Source organism: Pomacea canaliculata, linkage group LG14 (assembly GCF_003073045.1).
Source record: "Pomacea canaliculata isolate SZHN2017 linkage group LG14, ASM307304v1, whole genome shotgun sequence".
NCBI classification, from domain to species: Eukaryota; Metazoa; Mollusca; class Gastropoda; order Architaenioglossa; family Ampullariidae; genus Pomacea; species Pomacea canaliculata.
The window spans coordinates 1,371,011-1,389,276 of NC_037603.1; the positions used below are offsets into that span (position 1 = coordinate 1,371,011).

The 18,266-nt window shown below is 40.0% G+C and overlaps 1 protein-coding gene across 5 annotated transcripts; it reads right to left on the reverse strand.

Annotated features, from left to right (window-relative positions):
* Window positions 1-128: 128 nt before the first annotated feature.
* Window positions 129-18,252, reverse strand: LOC112554771 (zinc finger CCCH domain-containing protein 13-like). 5 transcript variants are annotated; one of them, XM_025222789.1, is made up of 18 exons: window positions 17,979-18,252; window positions 16,716-16,819; window positions 16,081-16,319; window positions 14,869-14,978; window positions 14,091-14,227; window positions 12,189-12,317; window positions 11,645-11,782; window positions 9,388-10,604; window positions 7,103-9,038; window positions 6,186-6,780; window positions 5,696-5,819; window positions 5,209-5,267; window positions 4,594-4,862; window positions 4,118-4,233; window positions 3,805-3,885; window positions 3,269-3,478; window positions 2,545-2,762; window positions 129-1,179 (listed from the first exon to the last, which is right to left on the reverse strand). In XM_025222789.1, exons 1-18 carry the CDS (start codon window positions 18,120-18,122, stop codon window positions 1,036-1,038), a joined length of 5,970 nt encoding a protein of 1,989 aa, XP_025078574.1. In that variant the 5' UTR covers window positions 18,123-18,252; the 3' UTR covers window positions 129-1,035. The 5 variants fall into 5 exon arrangements, with proteins under 5 accessions (XP_025078574.1, XP_025078572.1, XP_025078575.1 ...); XM_025222787.1 differs by having other exon boundaries at window positions 5,699-5,819; window positions 7,103-9,056; XM_025222790.1 differs by having other exon boundaries at window positions 4,184-4,233; window positions 7,103-9,056.
* Between the last annotated feature and the right edge of the window lie 14 nt (window positions 18,253-18,266).

The following is an 18,266-nucleotide window of genomic DNA, read 5'->3' on the forward strand; positions in this document are numbered from 1 at the left end:
GCATATCTCTGCTTAATCTAATTATGTCTGTGCAATGTCTCGGTAGTAAAGGCCAAGTTCTCATGTGAAATCACGTACAATGCAGCAGCCATGGAGTTCTATCTCACACTCACATACACAGAGATAAGTTTTAATCCAACAGGAATTTGTGTTTAATATTCAAGTCTTAAATCAGTTGGTTTTTTTTTTTAAAGGCAAAAAATTCCCCATTTCATAACATCCACAGGAAAGTTGTAATGTCATATAAGCAAGCTGGCTCAATATGATGTGTACCAAAACAAGACTCCTAAAAGTCCTAGTGTTTAGGTATCATCTCGACCCAGAGTACCGGGACATCTTCTAAAGTTTCAAGTAAATATTAAGTATTAACACCTAATTGCAAAAAATACAACAACAAACAAAAACACTCTCTATATGTTTGATTTGATGAGCACGTGAAGAAAACATTCTCCCTTTTTTTTAACAGCATAAACAACTGTGTATGATTTACAGGCAAAATAAAACTTTTAAAAAAAGGGCCTTTAAATTTACCAAGTCACCAAAAAAAGTCGTAGAGAAAAAGTTTTCTGTCCAATGACAATCACAAATAGTCAAACAGCACACACAAACTAGAAGCTAGTATAAAAATACCTGATTAGTTCTGAACCACAAAGTGCCCACTGCACTATAAATTAATGTAAATTCCACTTTTTTTTGTGGTGGTGGTGGAAGGAACATTTGAAATACTTTTCCTGAACTGTTATCTAATAAAAATTTGAAGAATATGTCCAATTTTTTCAACCATACTAAATTATACAAGAGATAAGATGAACAGTGAAGAACGAGGGGTTTGGTTTTCATTTTTTCTTGGTTTTTTTTTTTTTAAGTGCATCAAACACGATGAATCAGCTGTCACATGTGACTGAACTAGGAACAGACAACGGTATGTGGTACAGGCGCACAGGTAAGACACCACTTTAAGCTAAGTGGTCTATGCTTCGCAATAACCACAATCATGCGTCAAACTAGGATGGTGTCACAGTGAAAAAAGCCAAATCAAAGTGTCAGGTCGCCTTTAATGTCACACTCCGAGTTCTTGCGGTCAGCATAATCACGACCCTGTCGAAAAAGCTGGATGCTGAGCTTGCAGAGGTCTGTGTCCATCACATGTGTTGGAAACACTGCTGGTTGTTCGTATACCTACAGAGCAACAAGAACAGGCTGAATTTTTCTGCCTGGAGAAAGCACATTTCTGGAACTTCCAGACAATGAATCTTACAACCCATAAAAACCCTAACTAAACTACTTCACATTTTGCTTAAGGTAAGGTTTAAAATTTCCAGACACAAATTCTGTTACTGTATGAAATCCTGAAATCAGCCTTCAAAGAATCAAACAACAAAGTTGTTGAATGATGTTATAATGACGTTACTAATAACCAGTGCAATGAAGTGGTTCGTATACCTGATATGAATCACACCAGACATCTACAACATCTCACAACAAATTGTCTAACATGAATCATTTCAGATTTATGTCCAGTATTCAGTATCTGCCTACAATAATGATGTTGATTTCTATGGCACCTCTCCTCACTATCAGGGAGGCTCAAAGGGCTTTACACAAACAACATAAATACACAATAATAACAATAATGGGCATAAGAAACATGGTTATCAGTCCCAGAATGGAGGAAGAATAAGTAATCACAAAGCAGTTGAAAAAAAAATCTGTCCTAATGGTAACTGTGTCAAAAAGTGATGAGAAACACAATTGTCCATTAGAAACATAGAATACAGTCGCAAAGGCTGCATCAATAAAACAGCAGAGAAGAAAATGAATGAAGCAAGAGGCATGATTGAAGACAATAGACCAGAATGTCAGTCTATGCTTGGTGACTCATACAGACCAGATATTAGATATCAAAACAAACAAAAAAATCCAGAGTCAAGATGGCGTTTGAGACCATTAGTCGATGAAGAAAGAAACAGTCAGCCCGTACATAGAAAAATCTAGAAAAGCATACAGCACACACACACACACACAAAAATCAACATAATAATCATAAACACATGATTTATATAGTGCATTCTGACACTTGTAAGAAACGTACTCAGCACTTGAGACAAGAACGAGACCTGGACAACATAAAAAGGACAGAAGTATATGCAGCAGTAGATGACTAATAAAAGAAAATATAGAAAACGCACTCAGTAGACATCAAAATGAAAATCTCATCACTGACAAGAAGAAAAGGACAAAGAAGTCACCTACAACCAAAGGAAAAGGGACCTTAAATTGATCTAGGCAGGTTCTGGATATCTGGTGTGAGTCAAATTTTTTTCAGATATAGCAATGTCTTAACTGCACTAGGTATGGAACATCATCAGGCCTTTAAGTGTACCCACCTAATACATTCTGATCCTGTGTAAAAAAGCTACTGCCTGTACCTGAATGTTTCACTGTATGCACAACAGAGAGATCTCACATCAGACATGGGATGTCATAAAAGAACATGCAAAGACTTTAGACCTTCAGAAAGGCAGGCACACAATTACATCCCACCTTGTCAACCTTACACAACTGTCGGCGAATCTCCAAATCTCGTCGTGCACAAAGCCCTCGGCGGAAAGGGCCAACATTCTTCAACAGGTTGGCTCGGTCATGTCTCTGCCGCACTGCAGCCAGATGCAAGGCAGGGACATCGTGTAGAAGGGACAAACTTCTGGTGTCCTTTGAAGAAGCTGCCTTGTTTTCTTTGTCTTCTGACTTTACTCCAGCTTCTGTAAGAAGATGACAATTTAGTATTCTTCTACTGACCCCACCAAACAGAAACAAAAATGTCAATAAAGTCCCACAAGCGAAAAAATTAACAATCTTAGAAATAGATGCTCATACTATGGGCATCTTGTTATTTTTAAATATGAACAGTGTATTTGGTATTGCTTGTGTCTGTTGGTAAGCCTGTGAACATGAGTGCACTGTGCTGAAACCATAACCCTTTCCTCATCCTCAGAAAGAAAACTGCCAGAGCATGCCGGCAGTTAGCCATGTTACACGAGTCATGCAATAAAGCATAATCAATCTTAAAATGTCCCGAATTTCCATTTCTTTGAAAAAGGGGTTAAAAAGAGTTATAACTACCCAAATAACACACATAGAACAAAATAAATATGTCTATGTATCTTCCTAAACAAATAAAGAACATAACTCATTCTTTTCATGTATGTCTGAAATAAAAATTATATAATTTTGCATCATGTTATTAAATAATTAAACAATTTGCAACCTTCTTTTCTTTCTGTGTCATCCTCAATGCCTTTTTCACAGATTTCTTTGACTTTGTTGAACAGCTCATCACCAGCAAATGAACGTGAGATGCCAATTTCATGAAAAACTGTGGATGGGTGAAAGCGCTTTGCCAGAGAACCAGTATTTGGCTTGGCAACTGGTTCTTTGGCCAGACTGGCCCAGTCAATGTCTAGGACACTGACAATGCCTGTCAAGCAAAAGATATATAAAATAACAGTGAATTTAAAAAACAAATGTCAGGCACAACTATTCTCAACAAGGAACAGAAGCATAATGTCGAACAACAAAAAGCCAATGACACACAAATATATCACTAATTTTTCTTTGAAAAATATGATATCTGAGATGCTATCAGTCTATCTCTTTCAATTTAGCTACTCCAGTCTAAATGGTTATACCTATGCAGATATATCAAAAACACACACACACATGCATACGTACAATAGTAGCATACATGTATGCATGTTTACACAGCCACAAGCATTTGCTATGGACTACAGCCCAAAAGCTTACTGTTTTGATTCTGCTTTTCTCCATCTTCATTAGCAAAGTCATCTTCATCTGAGGAGATTTCTTCATATCCTTCATCTGAAGCTGAATGGAGTCAAAAAAATTAAAGAAGCTATTAAATACTCAAAAAAAAGTTTAGTTAAGAAAAAACTGTTCTTCATTCAAACCACATTCCTATTTAACTGGCAAAATACTGATTTCAGCAACAATTCACATGGAGATTGTTAGTGACTAAAGTATGCATGCAGTCCAAATTAGCATCGAAAACATTAACAAATGTGTATAATCTTCTGTTCGCATCAACTCTATCACTAACGCAGTGTGATGCTCAGATTAGTATCCTTTGAATCTTCCGCTGCTTCGTGAGAGCTAGGCATTTCACCTCTCTGGTCGGAATCGGGGTTAGCACTTGCGACAGAATCCACTCTGCCCCTGCAAAGGCAATGGCAACAATGTGGATTGTACAAGTACAATAGATGGCATACTTTAGCTTGTTAAACAAGAACAAAAAAAGCATGCATTAATGATTTCTGTTATATATTTAAATTATGTATATTTTTTTATTCGTCATCAGTACTGTTGTTTATCTTTCAGTCATTCAAATGTTGTTTGCTTGTTCTTCTGTCCCTCATGATGCCCATGTCTCATTCTTGTTCTTAAGCACTAAGAGCATGCTCCTTATGAGTGTGAGTATGCACTAAATAAATTTTGTGTGGGAAGCATCAAACAAATACAGATAAATTCGTGAAGATTAAAAAAAATAGTTTCTAGATCAGCAAGAGACAACCATACCTGCTGATTCCATCCCGTCTGTCATCATAACGATCACCCCAGGCATCAAGTGGCCCGCGGCCATAGTCATCGATGCCCCGGCCACCAACAATGCTGCTTACAGGACGTCGATCTGTTCGACTGGAAATGTCAGCTGGATAAATGGGCGTGGTTGAGGAGACGAGTGGTGGCAACAGTTTACTCGAATCTGATTTGGGCATGTCAAGGATATCAACACTGGAATCGGGTATGGTGCTCTGAATGTCGGGGACTCCCAGCCGACTGACACCCTGAAAGACAAGTTATTAGGGAATGTAACAAAACATTTTAAGGGGAGGGTAGGAAAATACAGCAAAAATATGCAGCAAATCCTATCTATATCATAACATTTTTTTAATCACAACACAAGAGGAGGGAAAGAGAGAAGGCAGAGAGATTCACAAAAAGCTGGAGAAAAGTATGCATCATTCATTTAAGCAAAAATGTCATAAGCACATGCATACAACTACAAAGACAAGGAACATCATTTATTACTTGGTCTTTACCTGCTTACTCCTACTACTTAACCATTTCTAGCTTTTCGACACTAAAATTGTTTATCAGCATAAAAATTATTTAAACATTTGATTTACTGACCTGCCTAAAGTCCTCTTTAATGACCATGTCCATCTCCAAATCTGACCAGTCTCCATCATCTGTGTTAAGATGGGGAAAGCAAGCTCTTAATGGCACAAATCTTTGGTATAAGGGCTGCAAAACTGTGGCCTTGATTTTTATTCTACAGGTCCTATGAGCATCATGTACATAGATCCCTGGGCTCCTCAATGTTTTATCTCTAGCTCACATTATATTTCATGGAATATGTTAAAACATTTGATTTTAAATATAATAAAGTAGCATATAAAATGATAGTGCATGCAGCTGTAGTGACATTTGCAAGTATGTGTGTGTGCATATGGGGAAGGCTGTGTGGGTGTGATTGGTAATTGCCAAATTAATGGTGACCATCATCAAGACATGTTCCTTGTGTAATGTTACTTGGCAAACAAAGGAATTCTTCTTTTTAAATTTCATACCAAAAAAGTCTTCAACCTGGAAAAAAAAAAAAGTGTTTATTTACTCCTACCTCGGCGCTTTCTCTTGTTTCTGTCACTGTGACTCACAGCCCGAGGCAAGGCCCTGACTGGTGACCACCCACGCTTGCGCTGTGGATCCAGATCCTTCTCTTCTTGGCTTTCCATTGATCTCTAAGCAAAAGTTTCTCAAAAGTAAATTTACTTACAGAAGATTGTACTCTACCACTCCTCACCTGAGCTCTTCTCTATCTGCTACAAATATCAAAACACTTTGCGTATGTTAATGCAAGAGGTATGGTACTAAACAAGGATCCTGATCCCAAAGATCATAATCATTACCAAAACAAACTCTCCCTACAAAACACAGCTACTTTTTATAACATTTCAAGAAAAAACCAAAGGACAAAATACAAGAATGGACAGGCACAAAACTACTAATAAAAACAGATTTTCTTGCTGAGAAAAGATTTTTTTAAATCTCTTAACAGTCTGAAAAAAACCTGCTTGTCCCTAGTTTGCAAAAGTTGATAAGCTCACCTCCTGCCCTACTACAGGCAGAACCTCTCTCTCTCTATCACGATCTCTTTCTCTCCTGGCAGGACTGTCCCGGTGGTATCGATCTCCCTCAGTATAACTGCTAGGCAGGCGACGCCTGCGATCCAAGCTGCCCTGACTGCAATGGCTGTGCTGTGAGCCTGCTGGTGATGGGTGGCGGCTGTTGCGTCGTGTAGGTGACCGAGATTCTTCTCGAAGCCGTTTGGGTACAGGAGACTTGGTGTCATCCTTCGCTCCTGGGGCTGGAGACCTGGAGCTGGCCCCTCTTTTACGCTTTGCTCCAATAGGAGTACGTGACCTACCCCTCTGCCCTATCCTGAGTAGTGGAGACTGAGTTGACTCGGATTCATGATGTCCTCTTTTTCTGGAAGGTGATCGGGATGAGGCAGATTTACTTGTAGGAGATTTGGGTTTTTCCACAGCCAACTTGGAAACAGATGATGGGGAACCTCCTCGCTGGGTAGAAGACTGTCTTGGTGAAAGTGAGCGAGTTCTCTTCGCCTGACGCTGATCTGCAGAGCTGGAACGAGTGAGCGACAATGGAGTTTTCTCTCTTCGACGATTTCTTGATGGTGATCTGAAAATAGCAAAATTTTTATTCACTGTAATGTGAAGCTCAATACTCACAAAAAAATGATATGTTATTCAATTTTTTTTTCATGCATTTCAATACGTTACCCCAATGTTGTTAAATTGCATTTCCCATCAAATTAGAAACTAAAAACAAGGATGTGTTCTAAGATAAATTAAAATTTAGAAATTAGCATTCCTAGTAAACTACTCAAGCATAAAATCAATTATCTCAAAACAGCACTGAGAAAAACATCTATGTAGCTCCTCTATTCTGTAAACAAAAAGGCATTTCTAATTTAACTGAAAAAAAAAAAGCTTCATCCTACCTTCTACCTTCTGACTGAGAGTCACGATCTTTGACTGTTGTGTCTCCTTGTTCCTTCCTACGACGGGGGCTTGAAGTGTCACGCACATCTGTTACATGTGCGCTCATGACTTCACCCACCTCCTCTCTGTCTTTTGGTCTCCCTCGCTCAGGTTCATCATAAAGCCGCTTTTCTGACTCTTTCTTCTCCTGTCTTCTGGAAGGCTCCGTTTCACAGGCAACCAAATCATCTTGCAGTTTGGTTGGCACTTTGGATTTATCACCATCCGAAGGACTCCATCCTCTAGAAACACCATCTCGTCTTGGGCTACGTTCCTTCCTCCGAGAATCATGACCCCAAAAATCTCTCTCCCGATCTCGCTCACGACTTCTGTCAGGGTCAACAAAGGACTCTGATGTTGGTGAGATCCTCCCACGTCTGCCGTCTAATCGTCCTGTCTGACTGATAGTATCCCTGGGAAAGTCACGTCCTATATCTCTGGCACTCTCTCGGCCTTCCCAAGCTGTATCCTTTGGTCCCTCTCGGACACTTTCTTTGGCACTTTCTCTGCCTACTCGGCTAGGCATACTGCTTTCTGCCTCCCGAACTAATTCGGTCTCTCTGGGTTCTCGCCTGCCCCGGCTGTCACGACTGTCTCCCAGCCCACTCTCACGACCACTGCGGCTTTCGTAGGCTTCACCTCTTCCACCACGGTGCTCCTCACGTGGTAAAGACACTGGCAGTCGTCTGAGACTGCTGTCAGGTTCATGCAAGAGATCTGGTACTAAACGAGGATCCTGATCCCGAAGATCATAATCATATGATCTACTCACACCCCTGTCTCTAACTCCCCTCTCATTTGCTGAGCCCCTACTCTGGCCACGGTCATCATCAAAGCCACGACCTCCTTTGGATAACTTGTTCTCCTGTGGTGATAAAGCCCTACCTCTCACATTACGCCCCTCTCTTAACTCCGCATCATACCTGTCTATTTGGTCAACTCGATGCTCATGCAAAGGATCTGGGAAATCATCTGGAAAGGCCCTGTCATCCCGCATCTGCCGTATATCTATTGTAACACCATCCCTGGCAACAAACCTCTCTCGAGATGATCCTCCAAGCTCCCTGTCCCTCTCAAGTCTGTCACTCACTCTGCCCAACTGACTATCCCTTTCTCCTTGTCTGCCAATTGGTACAGTTCTGTCACCCCCCCTAACCATGGGCAAATTCCTGTCACCTTCTCGTCCCATCTGCAGTTCTCTGTCACCATTCCTTCCACCTGGTCCATCTCTGTCAGGAGCCCGCCCCCCTGGAACATCCCTCTCCCCACCTCGACTGCCAAGGGAATCCCTGTCTGCAGTTTTACCTGTCTGGGAGTCTCTACCCAGCCCAAGGCGGCGATCATACTCATAACCCCTCCCTTCATCCACAAGACTCCTCAAGTCTCCACGACTACTGCTCTGACTCATGCCACTTCCCCAGCCAGGTTTAGCTCCCCTTTGGTCGAATGGGGATGCCTGTCCACCTCCTCTCCTCCTATCCGCCTGACTGTCACCTCTACTTGTCCCCCTGTCAGTGTTTCGCTCTCCCCGATCTGCCCGACCATCACTTCTGTCAAGGCGACTATCACGGTCAAGTCTCCCATCTCCTCTTTCTGAGCGATTGTCCACCCGATCCAATTGCCCCTGTCGAGACTCGACAGGTGCATCTCTCCCATGACGATCTCCCAGCCGAGAGTCCCTAGAATCATCTCGATATATCCGACCTGCACTGCCACTGCTGCCAGAGCTGCCACCTGTAGCAGTCATGCGCCCTTCACGTGCACGATCATCTAGCCGCACATCAGGCTGGGCTTCAGGTCTGTCTGGCCAGTCTCCAGCCCGGTTTCCTCCATCCCATGGAATGGCTCCACGCCGCTGCGCATCAGCTGGATAGGTTCCCATGCCAAATCTGCTTCCTGAAAGCCAATGCCAGGCTGCAGGTACAATTATAATAAGGATTGTGCAAGTAGAATGTTCACTGAATGCATTAACAACAAACTAGAAACAGGCAAGCAAAACTTAAGCATCTGCATGCATTACATTAATATGCATGCTTTCATGCATTACTTCTCTTTTTTTCTAATACTTTAGAATAATTTACAAAAATCTAAAAATTATCTTTGACAAAGCAAAAGTATGTGTGAGCTTTAGTTCATACAAAACATCTTCTGACATTATGAAGACAGTGATTTGTTTTATTTATCTGAGTGTGTGCACATTCTAGTGAACTAAAAAAAAAGAATCTGCGAAGTGGAAAATCTTTACCGTCAAGCTGTGCATCGCGATTATTGCTTCTGCTATCCCTTGTGTCACTCCGATCTCTTCCTATCCCATGGGTGCGATCACGACCTGGGTCATGTGGGAGATCCCTGCTGTCACGGCCATCACGGCTCGGGTCTCGACCATTCTTTCCCCTCTCTGTCTGACGATCAAAGGATGAATCCCACCCAGCGCCATCACCTCTCGGGTGATCCCGGGGAGGTAATGGTTCTCTGTCATATCTAGAAGATCCTCGTCCTCTCTGCTCTCGATCAGTGCCAAGTTCCTGAGTGCGGGCATCTCGGCTGATGTCATAGCGGCCACGCTCTTGCCCGTGCTGTTCAAACCCCTCCCCATCTCTGCGAGTGTACCTGTCACTACTTGACTGATCAGCATTGCTCGGTTGAGAACGAGACTCAAACTTGTCTGGTCTGCGAGAATCCCGCTCTGCACGTCGGTCCTCTTCTCTCCCTGTTTCACCTCGATCACCCCCTCTGGCCTCACCAAGTCCACCATGTCTGTTTCTTCCAGTTTGCAACGATTCCCTAGCTGGGGACTCGCGTTCCAGCTGAGACGGTGAATACAATTCTGACTGTTGTGGCGAGACCATGCCTCTTTTTCTCTTATCTTCCACACTTTCCTTCCGATTATCTTTTGCAGGTAAGTTGTCACCTGTCCGCTTTTTCACATCCTTGGTGTCTCCCCGCCTGCCAGCTCGGTCAGAACTCTGACTAAGAGGGGATGGAGTTCTTTTGTTCTTGCGCTTTTTGTTACGCTTCTCTGTGCTACGACCCCGCGTCTGAGAAGTCTCCCTGGATATGCCTTGGTGACGGGAAGGTGGCATTGGGTCCTCAGCCAGGAACTCCTGGCTTTGGGATCTTCTTGATGGCTGTGGCGTTGGCGATCGTCTCTTGGCAGCTTCATCATCTTCAATCATTTCTTTAATTTCAGGAACACCACTGGTGTTCTTTGCCTTCTTTAATTTCAGGGTCTTTGCTAAGGGAGACAGCCACTTCTTTGCCTTGGTTGAACCTTCTGCGGTAGATCCTCGGCTCTCTCCCTTATTTCCCCTGGCCTTCTTTTTCTTGGACTTGCTCTTTGTTTGACCTTTATCCTTCAGCTTATGTGGTGACAAGGACTCTGGAGACGATGATCTGGAACGCTTGGAGTGAGCTGGTGGAGGAGAGGCCACTTTGCTGAATCCTTTTGCACTTGTCTGCAACCTAAATTGTACAGAAACATAACATGTCTTAATGCATAAAAATATCATTCCTTACTTCAAATATTTACCAGAAGATATGACTACGTGGAGTCCACCAAACTAGTTACCCAATTCTAACTGTTTGCACCTGATTGGTCAAGTTGACCCAGTTCCTACCTAATGAGTTCATCTTTTCAGTTTTTTGCCAGAGCAGAGAAGAAACTAAGCTTAACTGAATGGCCGCTGATGAATTAAAAAACACTGTCGGAAGGCAGTGTGTGTGAAGTCTTCCCAAAGATAGCAAATCTGCTGTGAAATGCAAAAGACCCAGAAGAGGCACCCAGTTTCATGCTGTTCGGCAACTTGAGGTTTAAAAATAAGAGACACAACTACTAGGATGATGGCCACACGAGTCTCTGGAGGGATGACACGGTTCAGAAGGGTCTGGAACGTCATCCATATGTGGACCAAGTCCTGTGTGGGTTTCAACTGGGCTTGGTTAGATGAATCTGCCAGGGTAGCAAAAGCGGAAGTGAGAGTAGGCCTTGTAGGTCCACCCTCCCTTGTCAAGCATCTTGGCCATGAAATAGCAGATCAAGATGACACTGTTGATACTGGACTGTGCACCGTTATCTAGTGATGGAGAGCACATGCACTCAGGTAAAGCCCATAGTGCCAGGCATAGCCTAAAAGACACTACCCTAAACTATTAGACCTGATCCTTGAAGACAAGCAGAGGAAACATCTGATTGAGAGGTGCATTGGGTCTGCAGATAGGCAGAAAAACTGGTGTTGGCATCAAAATTGCTCCCTGCAACAACTGCATGCACCGACCTGATGGTCTCTGTGGAGGAGTGTGGTGGACAAAGACAAGTGTTGCAAATAACATCACTCATCTTTAATATCTACCAACATCGAGAGAGAGGATATTCCAATACCAGTTGCTGCCCGCTGTGGTTTTGAAAAGATAAGAGGAGATAAAACAGAGTAGAAGAGCAGATGATAAGAGCATGATGATAGATAAGACGAGAGAATGATGACAATATCATGGTAGACCCCTACCTGGTTACTTCTGCCTCTGGCTCTTCCACAATCTTTTCTTTTTTCTTGCCTGACTCTGGCTGTGGAGAGAGAGAGTGCTTCTTTTCTTTCTTATTCTTCTTGTGTTTCTTGTGACCACTCTGTTCCTCCACATCATGCCTGGAAAAGCACATTTTTAAAATCAAATCAGCACTGATGTGGTGTTGTTCGAATACATGATTAAAAAAAATACTCAAACTTTTAAAATGAACTCCATTAAATCAGCAGTGAAGATCTAAATAAAAATTTGCAAAATGTCCTTTGCACCTCCCAGATATCACACATCATAAGAGGAGCAGGATCTCCTGTGACCTTTAACAAATATTTCTGAGTAAGACAAAATATCACACTTCTCTGTGGGATGATATTTTAGGAATCATTATTTATGAAAGTGTTCATTATTATACTTCTCTTCTGGATGGTGCTTTCTTACATGTCATTGATAGAGCTATAAAAATACTCCTTAGCTTGTGTGCTTGAACAAAGGTTATGCCTGCAATATCAAAAAACAGCTGAAGGTGATTACTTTTTTCTGTGTTCCTTTCCTTTGTCGGGGCTCGGTCCTGGAGATGTGGCATACTGTTTTTTTTCCCTTGCCAGAGCATCTGGATCTGCAGGGGACCTAGTGCGAGGTTTTTTCTTCTCTTTTTTCTTTCTGTAAGCCACAAAGATCGTTCAACTTGTTTGTTACATACCAAGTCAGCATGCTTCTTAATATCTTTGAAGAGTGGTATCATGACACCTACAACAGCTTGATTCACAGGTCTGGAACTTGAGGAAGTGGAAGGAAGTGGAAAGTGGGAATGACTGCAGAAGCAACACAAACTTTAGTATTTCTGGTTGTGTTCTACATTAGGGCAAACTAGATGTGGGTGATAACTCTTACTTTATCTGAAAAGCTTCACACAACTAAGTAGTGCATTCCCACATGGTGTGGCTTGTTGCTTCAAACTTTAACTTACACACAAATCCATTAATTTTATTAACACAAATTTTATTTCAACAACAGTATTCTATATTAAGCATTATACAAAGATAAAATTTAAAAACCCATCAAGGTACTTTCATGACACCCTCTGTGCTACTCACAGACAGCATGAGACAGTATTTCTTCTTTCATATAGAAAAAGACAGATCTGCAAGTGGGCTTCCTGTAAATGTTATGTTTCACCCAAAACTAATATTTTAATTCTATTCTTGGCTTCTTTTTCTTCTTTGTTTTAAATTAATACAAAATAAATGACAAGTGGGTTATACAACACAAGGAACACAACCAAATATGAATAATGAAAGTTACTAGGTTTTTCCCAAAGGAATAGTAGACCCTAAACATCATCCACAACTATCTCCCCTGGTAATATAAGTAATAATAAATATGGGTTCAAAATCCCAAGAAAAGTGCTCAATGCCTCTGGAGAACAAACACAACATCATCATGTTAACTTAATTTGACCAACATGCCAGAACATATGTAAGTAAGGGGTCTGGTGGCTGATTCAAACATTTACCTTCTTCTATATGCTTTGCAGCTGTAGACATCTTCACATCTACAGTGTGTAAAACAGTGTGAACTGGGTAGTGTCACAAAACCAATGATGGTTGTTTTTATTGTAGGTTAACCCTTATAGCCTGAATATAAGTTTAAGTATTACAAAGACAATGGCTAATAACTGAAGACAGTAAAGACGACAGTAGTTAAAGTTTGTTTTTATTATCGCTGCTCTCAGGCAAACATTAGACCAAGAAACCTATGCATTTTTGTAAAAGAGAAAGCTTGAACATTGCAATAAAGGCAATGAAAATTGCCTTCCCCGTGCTTCCCTGGCAAAGCCACCATCATGACTCAATGTGTTATAAGGGTTAATAGGTGTAAATATCAAAATGTGGTCCTTATGCCACTACTACCTGTTTTAAATGTTCAATTGCATTGTTCTTTATCCAAATTGAACGAGTTCAAGCATCCAGCATCAGCAAATCATGTAATACTCCAAGTACTACAGGGCTTCTGCTAAGGCTAAATTCTTTGGGGTCCCAGGGTCCCCTTCTTCAGATTTTTAAGGGGTCCCTGTTCTTTGCCCAAATTTGAAGGGACCCCATTGACGAAAATTGAAGGGGTCCTCCGAACTTTAAAGGCGTACTGTACGCAATTTTTTGCGTAAGCAGAAGCCCTGTACTATAAAAACTTCACTGTAATTCTGTAATAAGTAAGCATTTCTTTAAAAGTATGTTGTTTGCAAAAAAGCCAGATCATTGCGAGTTCCAGTGAGTTCTATTCCTCAGCTAGGGATCCCTGCATAACATTCAACAGCTTAGGAAAGGGATGACATTCTTGCTACATGATAGTATACACTTTCCTTCATATAGTCTCCAGAGTGGTACTAAACCCAACAGTCAGACCCATTGGAAACTTGGACAATGTGTGCCTTACCCTCCAGGTGAAAAGGGTCTCATCTCAGAAGGTGATTCCCCTCTGCCACCTCCAACTGGAGGACGTCTGCTGGTCTTCGCTTGGTCAGGACTGCTTTCTGACCCAGACTGAGTGTGGTGCGCAACAGGCACTGGGGCCTAGAACAACACAAACAGGAGCTTTCAACAATACCAATTCTGACAGTGAATAAAAATAAAACAAATTTATAAAATAACACTAAATTCAACAAGTTTTAACTGTCAACTAGAACCTGATGCAAGATGCATGCGATTTTGCAAAATGCAAAGAAGTAAGATTTTTTTCCTACAATATAAATATATATAAATACGTCTCATCATTTTCATAAGACAAGCCAAGGATGCCTACATCAATGCCTTAAATGTTCAAGAAATAAAAGATTATCCTATTCTGTAGCTTCTGAACAACTTGGTTCGACATACTACACAGACACAGCAATCTTATCTCCTTTTGAAGAGGCATAACACAGTAGGGAGGTGTAGCTTATGACTTACAATGAAACATTTGTCCTTCATGTCTCTTCATCCTCTGTCTCTTTCAGGATGTTATAATACTGATCTATATTTTACCTATTTTAACCATATTCTTAAACTGGCAGTCTATTGAACAGATCCCATCCATACAAATAAATCATTTGTCTTTTTTAGCCCCAGTATCACTCTCTCTCTCCCACAAAAGCCCACACATGCCTGTACTTAATAAAGTACCATCTGAAATAATTACTTCAAGCTGATTCAACAACAGCCACAGGCAGTCCCACCTTCTTTTGGATGGTGATGTTTTCCATGGCATCTTCTTCTAGCTGGCTCAGCGCTCTCTGTATTTGCTGTCTTTTCTGCTCTAATTCTGGTTCTTTCTTGTAGTCTAGGCCTGCAACAAATTCCAGCTTCTGGGTCAGGAACACCTGCATTTTCTGATAACCTCTATATTACAGGGAACTCTCACTTTATCTAAGCGGCCTGTTCTGCAAACCTCTATGTAAAGCAATTTATTTTTTACAGAACGCACACAGATTTCTATCAAGTTTCAAGAAGGTATCAGTGTTATGCACATATAACATATTCTAAATATTATAAACTATACTATAACATTTTCTAGGGGCGGGAGGAACTATTTAATTGATGGATGGTTCTTCCCCTATATTTAGTCCACTTTGATCTTTTGCTGCCTACATCACTTTACAGATTTAGTCAATCTGTAGTTCACATAATCTTCTCCCTTGCTGGAAGTTTACCACAGTCTAATAATAAGTTTCTAATAATAAAGTTGTTTTAAATGTTGTCCAATAATTTCAACATTCTTTTTGTCTGAAAGTTTTCTCGTTTCTTCTTTTTCTTAACTCCCTACCCTCCCTTCAGCAGTTTCCTCAAACGATCTTATCTGCTGCTTGCATTTTCTGTCTTAGATTTTGTTAATAAAATACAATAATGGCATCATATTCTCACAGTTGTTTTCAGTACATGTTTGTCACCAGTGAACATTATTTAAATAATCTGATGTAATAACAAATCTCTGTACTTTTTCTTTGGGTATGCATGTATGTTGTTGCTATAAGAGAAACAACAGACTTCAGCAAAATAGAGGCTATTGACTAAAGCAGATGTATGACACTGATTATGCATTACTACTTTTTAAATTTCAGGCATGTGCCAGAATTCAGTACACTAATACCCTGTCAGTGCTTATGTTTTGGAAAATATGCAATAAATAATGATAAGGTGTTCACCACATTGGAAAAGATATCAGACAATGATTCTAATTTCAAAAAGCAGGCACCTACTGTTTATCAGACTAATACATATATGTGACAATGTATTTTTAGATGTAGGTGATAAATAAGGCATATAATGTTTTCAGAGGACCACTGATGTCTGTTAATCACAAAATTGTCTAGTGCTTTAGGACATAAAATTCAGTCAAATACGCACCACAGAACAAAATAAGTTTTCAAATAATGCAAGAAATGTCTTACTGTCAAACCAATTGCTGTCATTGGAGGCATCGCTGTCATCACTTCCATGATTCCCAGAGGATTTCTTCACAACAACTTGTGACTTGATTTTGGTTTCTTTATCCCGTCGTGATCGACCACTTTTTCCATGTACATCAGGTGACTCAGAGTCACTGTCTCGATGCTGTTTCTCACTGCTCCTCTCAGACTGCTGACCTTTGAACTTTAATTTCATGTCTTCTGGACTCCCTTCTCCATCCCTTAGATAATTTTGAAAAATTGTAAGTAAAAGCCAAAATTATGACATAAAAAGAATCTTGCTGGCAATTTGTTTTATTTTTTGTGATTATTTACTTTTTGCTTGACATATGATAAACTTACATCAAAGGACTGTATCCAAAAGATGATTAGAAGATGTAGGAAGAGAACTTTAAATAAATATTTATTAATGTCATTTTACAGTATAAAATAATAATAAGAAAGCAAAAAGCTGATGAAATAAACACCCAGAATCTACAATTTATGACAACCAAGGTTTGGAAGATAATATATTGTCATAAGCATCTAGTAACTTGATACTTAATTTCTGTTTTATAATAAACTGAGTGTTCCTATTTCCAGTTCAGCCTTTTGTGTGTGTGCATGTTTACGCTCACCTTGAATTTTTGCTCTTTCTTGAGAGCTGCAGATGTTTGTACTTGCAAGATGGTCCATAAGGGCATTCTCCAGTCATCATGAACTGGCGGCATTTCTTTTCTCTCTAAATATACAGGAAAACAAAATGTTTATGTATAATCAGTAATACATATTGCTGGAAAAAGTGATCTTTCAATCTGTGTTGTTTTTATCAGTGACTAGTAATTAATCAGTGATTACATAAGCACAAGTAGCCATGGATGATTTCTGCTTGTCATACCTATAGCAATGACACACATACACCTATGCTGATTGTAAGCTTCAGTTTTGCAATGCACATCAGATTGCATGCTACATTGCTGAAGAGACTATAAACATTGTGCTCATCTTTATAATCGTGGCTAGTATTTATGCAACTTATTAGAGTGTTCCCTCGCTACTTCTCGGTTCATCTATCGCGGATTCGCTACTTCGCGGTTTTTTTAAGTCGGTATTTCCGCGCTGGGAATAATCGTTCTACAAAATACCATAGATATTTCAACAGGAAAAAGACGAAAAATTTAGCTTTTTCCACCAGTAAGTTACAACTGATGCGCAAGTCACATAATATCTCCCACTCTATGATATCTCCCAGCCAGTTCAAATCAGTTTTTTGGGGCTTCTTTGTGTTGAACTCGGTTGAACTTCGTATCAATTTTTCGTGATGAGTACAGATTATAATTTTTTTACACTTAAGTGTTATTGTACTGTGTTAATACCATGATTAATATATTACTTTACACTAACATGATATTGTTTTACATGTATGTATTATTATTGCATGTATGTCCCTAATTCGCGGAAATTCGTTTATCGCGGCTGGTCTTGGAACCTATTCCCCCCGATAAACGAGGGAACACTGCAAAATCATTTTTTTAAAATTACAATTCCAGTTTTTACAAATGCTAATTTTCGTTTTGTTAATATTAATATTATTAAGTAATGAAACATTAAAACATAAAAAATGAAGCTGATGAACGATTGCATGATCATGAACAATTACATTATACAAAAAATTGATTAAATCGCATTATCATTCTAGAAAATTAAGTACAATTCATAAACAATTTATTTCTGTATATTCATAGTTGGAAAGTAAAATAAAAACCGTTAGACTCGAAAAATCCAGATGCATAATCAATCGAAAATAATCAATTTCCATGTGATAAAGAATAAAAGAAGAAAAGTTAAAAAAAAAAACCTATAATATATAGTTCGACTTTTTCCTATGGCTAAATTCTCACCTCTGATGATCCTGCATCATATTCCGAATATTTTCTCTGTCCTGCTCCTGGACCAAGCCTTTCGAAAACACTTGGCTTCCGTTTTTCAGAGTCTTCTGACATTCCAGTCTCAACGGTTACTCGACGCTTTGTATTGCTACTCATGTTGCGGTAGCTAAATCATGTAGGAAAACACTACTATAAATGTACTTTCACTAAAAGATTTTACTGCAAAAATTAAAAAAAGTTATTTATACTGCCATCTTAGACTTTTAAGGGGATATCACTCTCAATTGAAGGACAGATAAC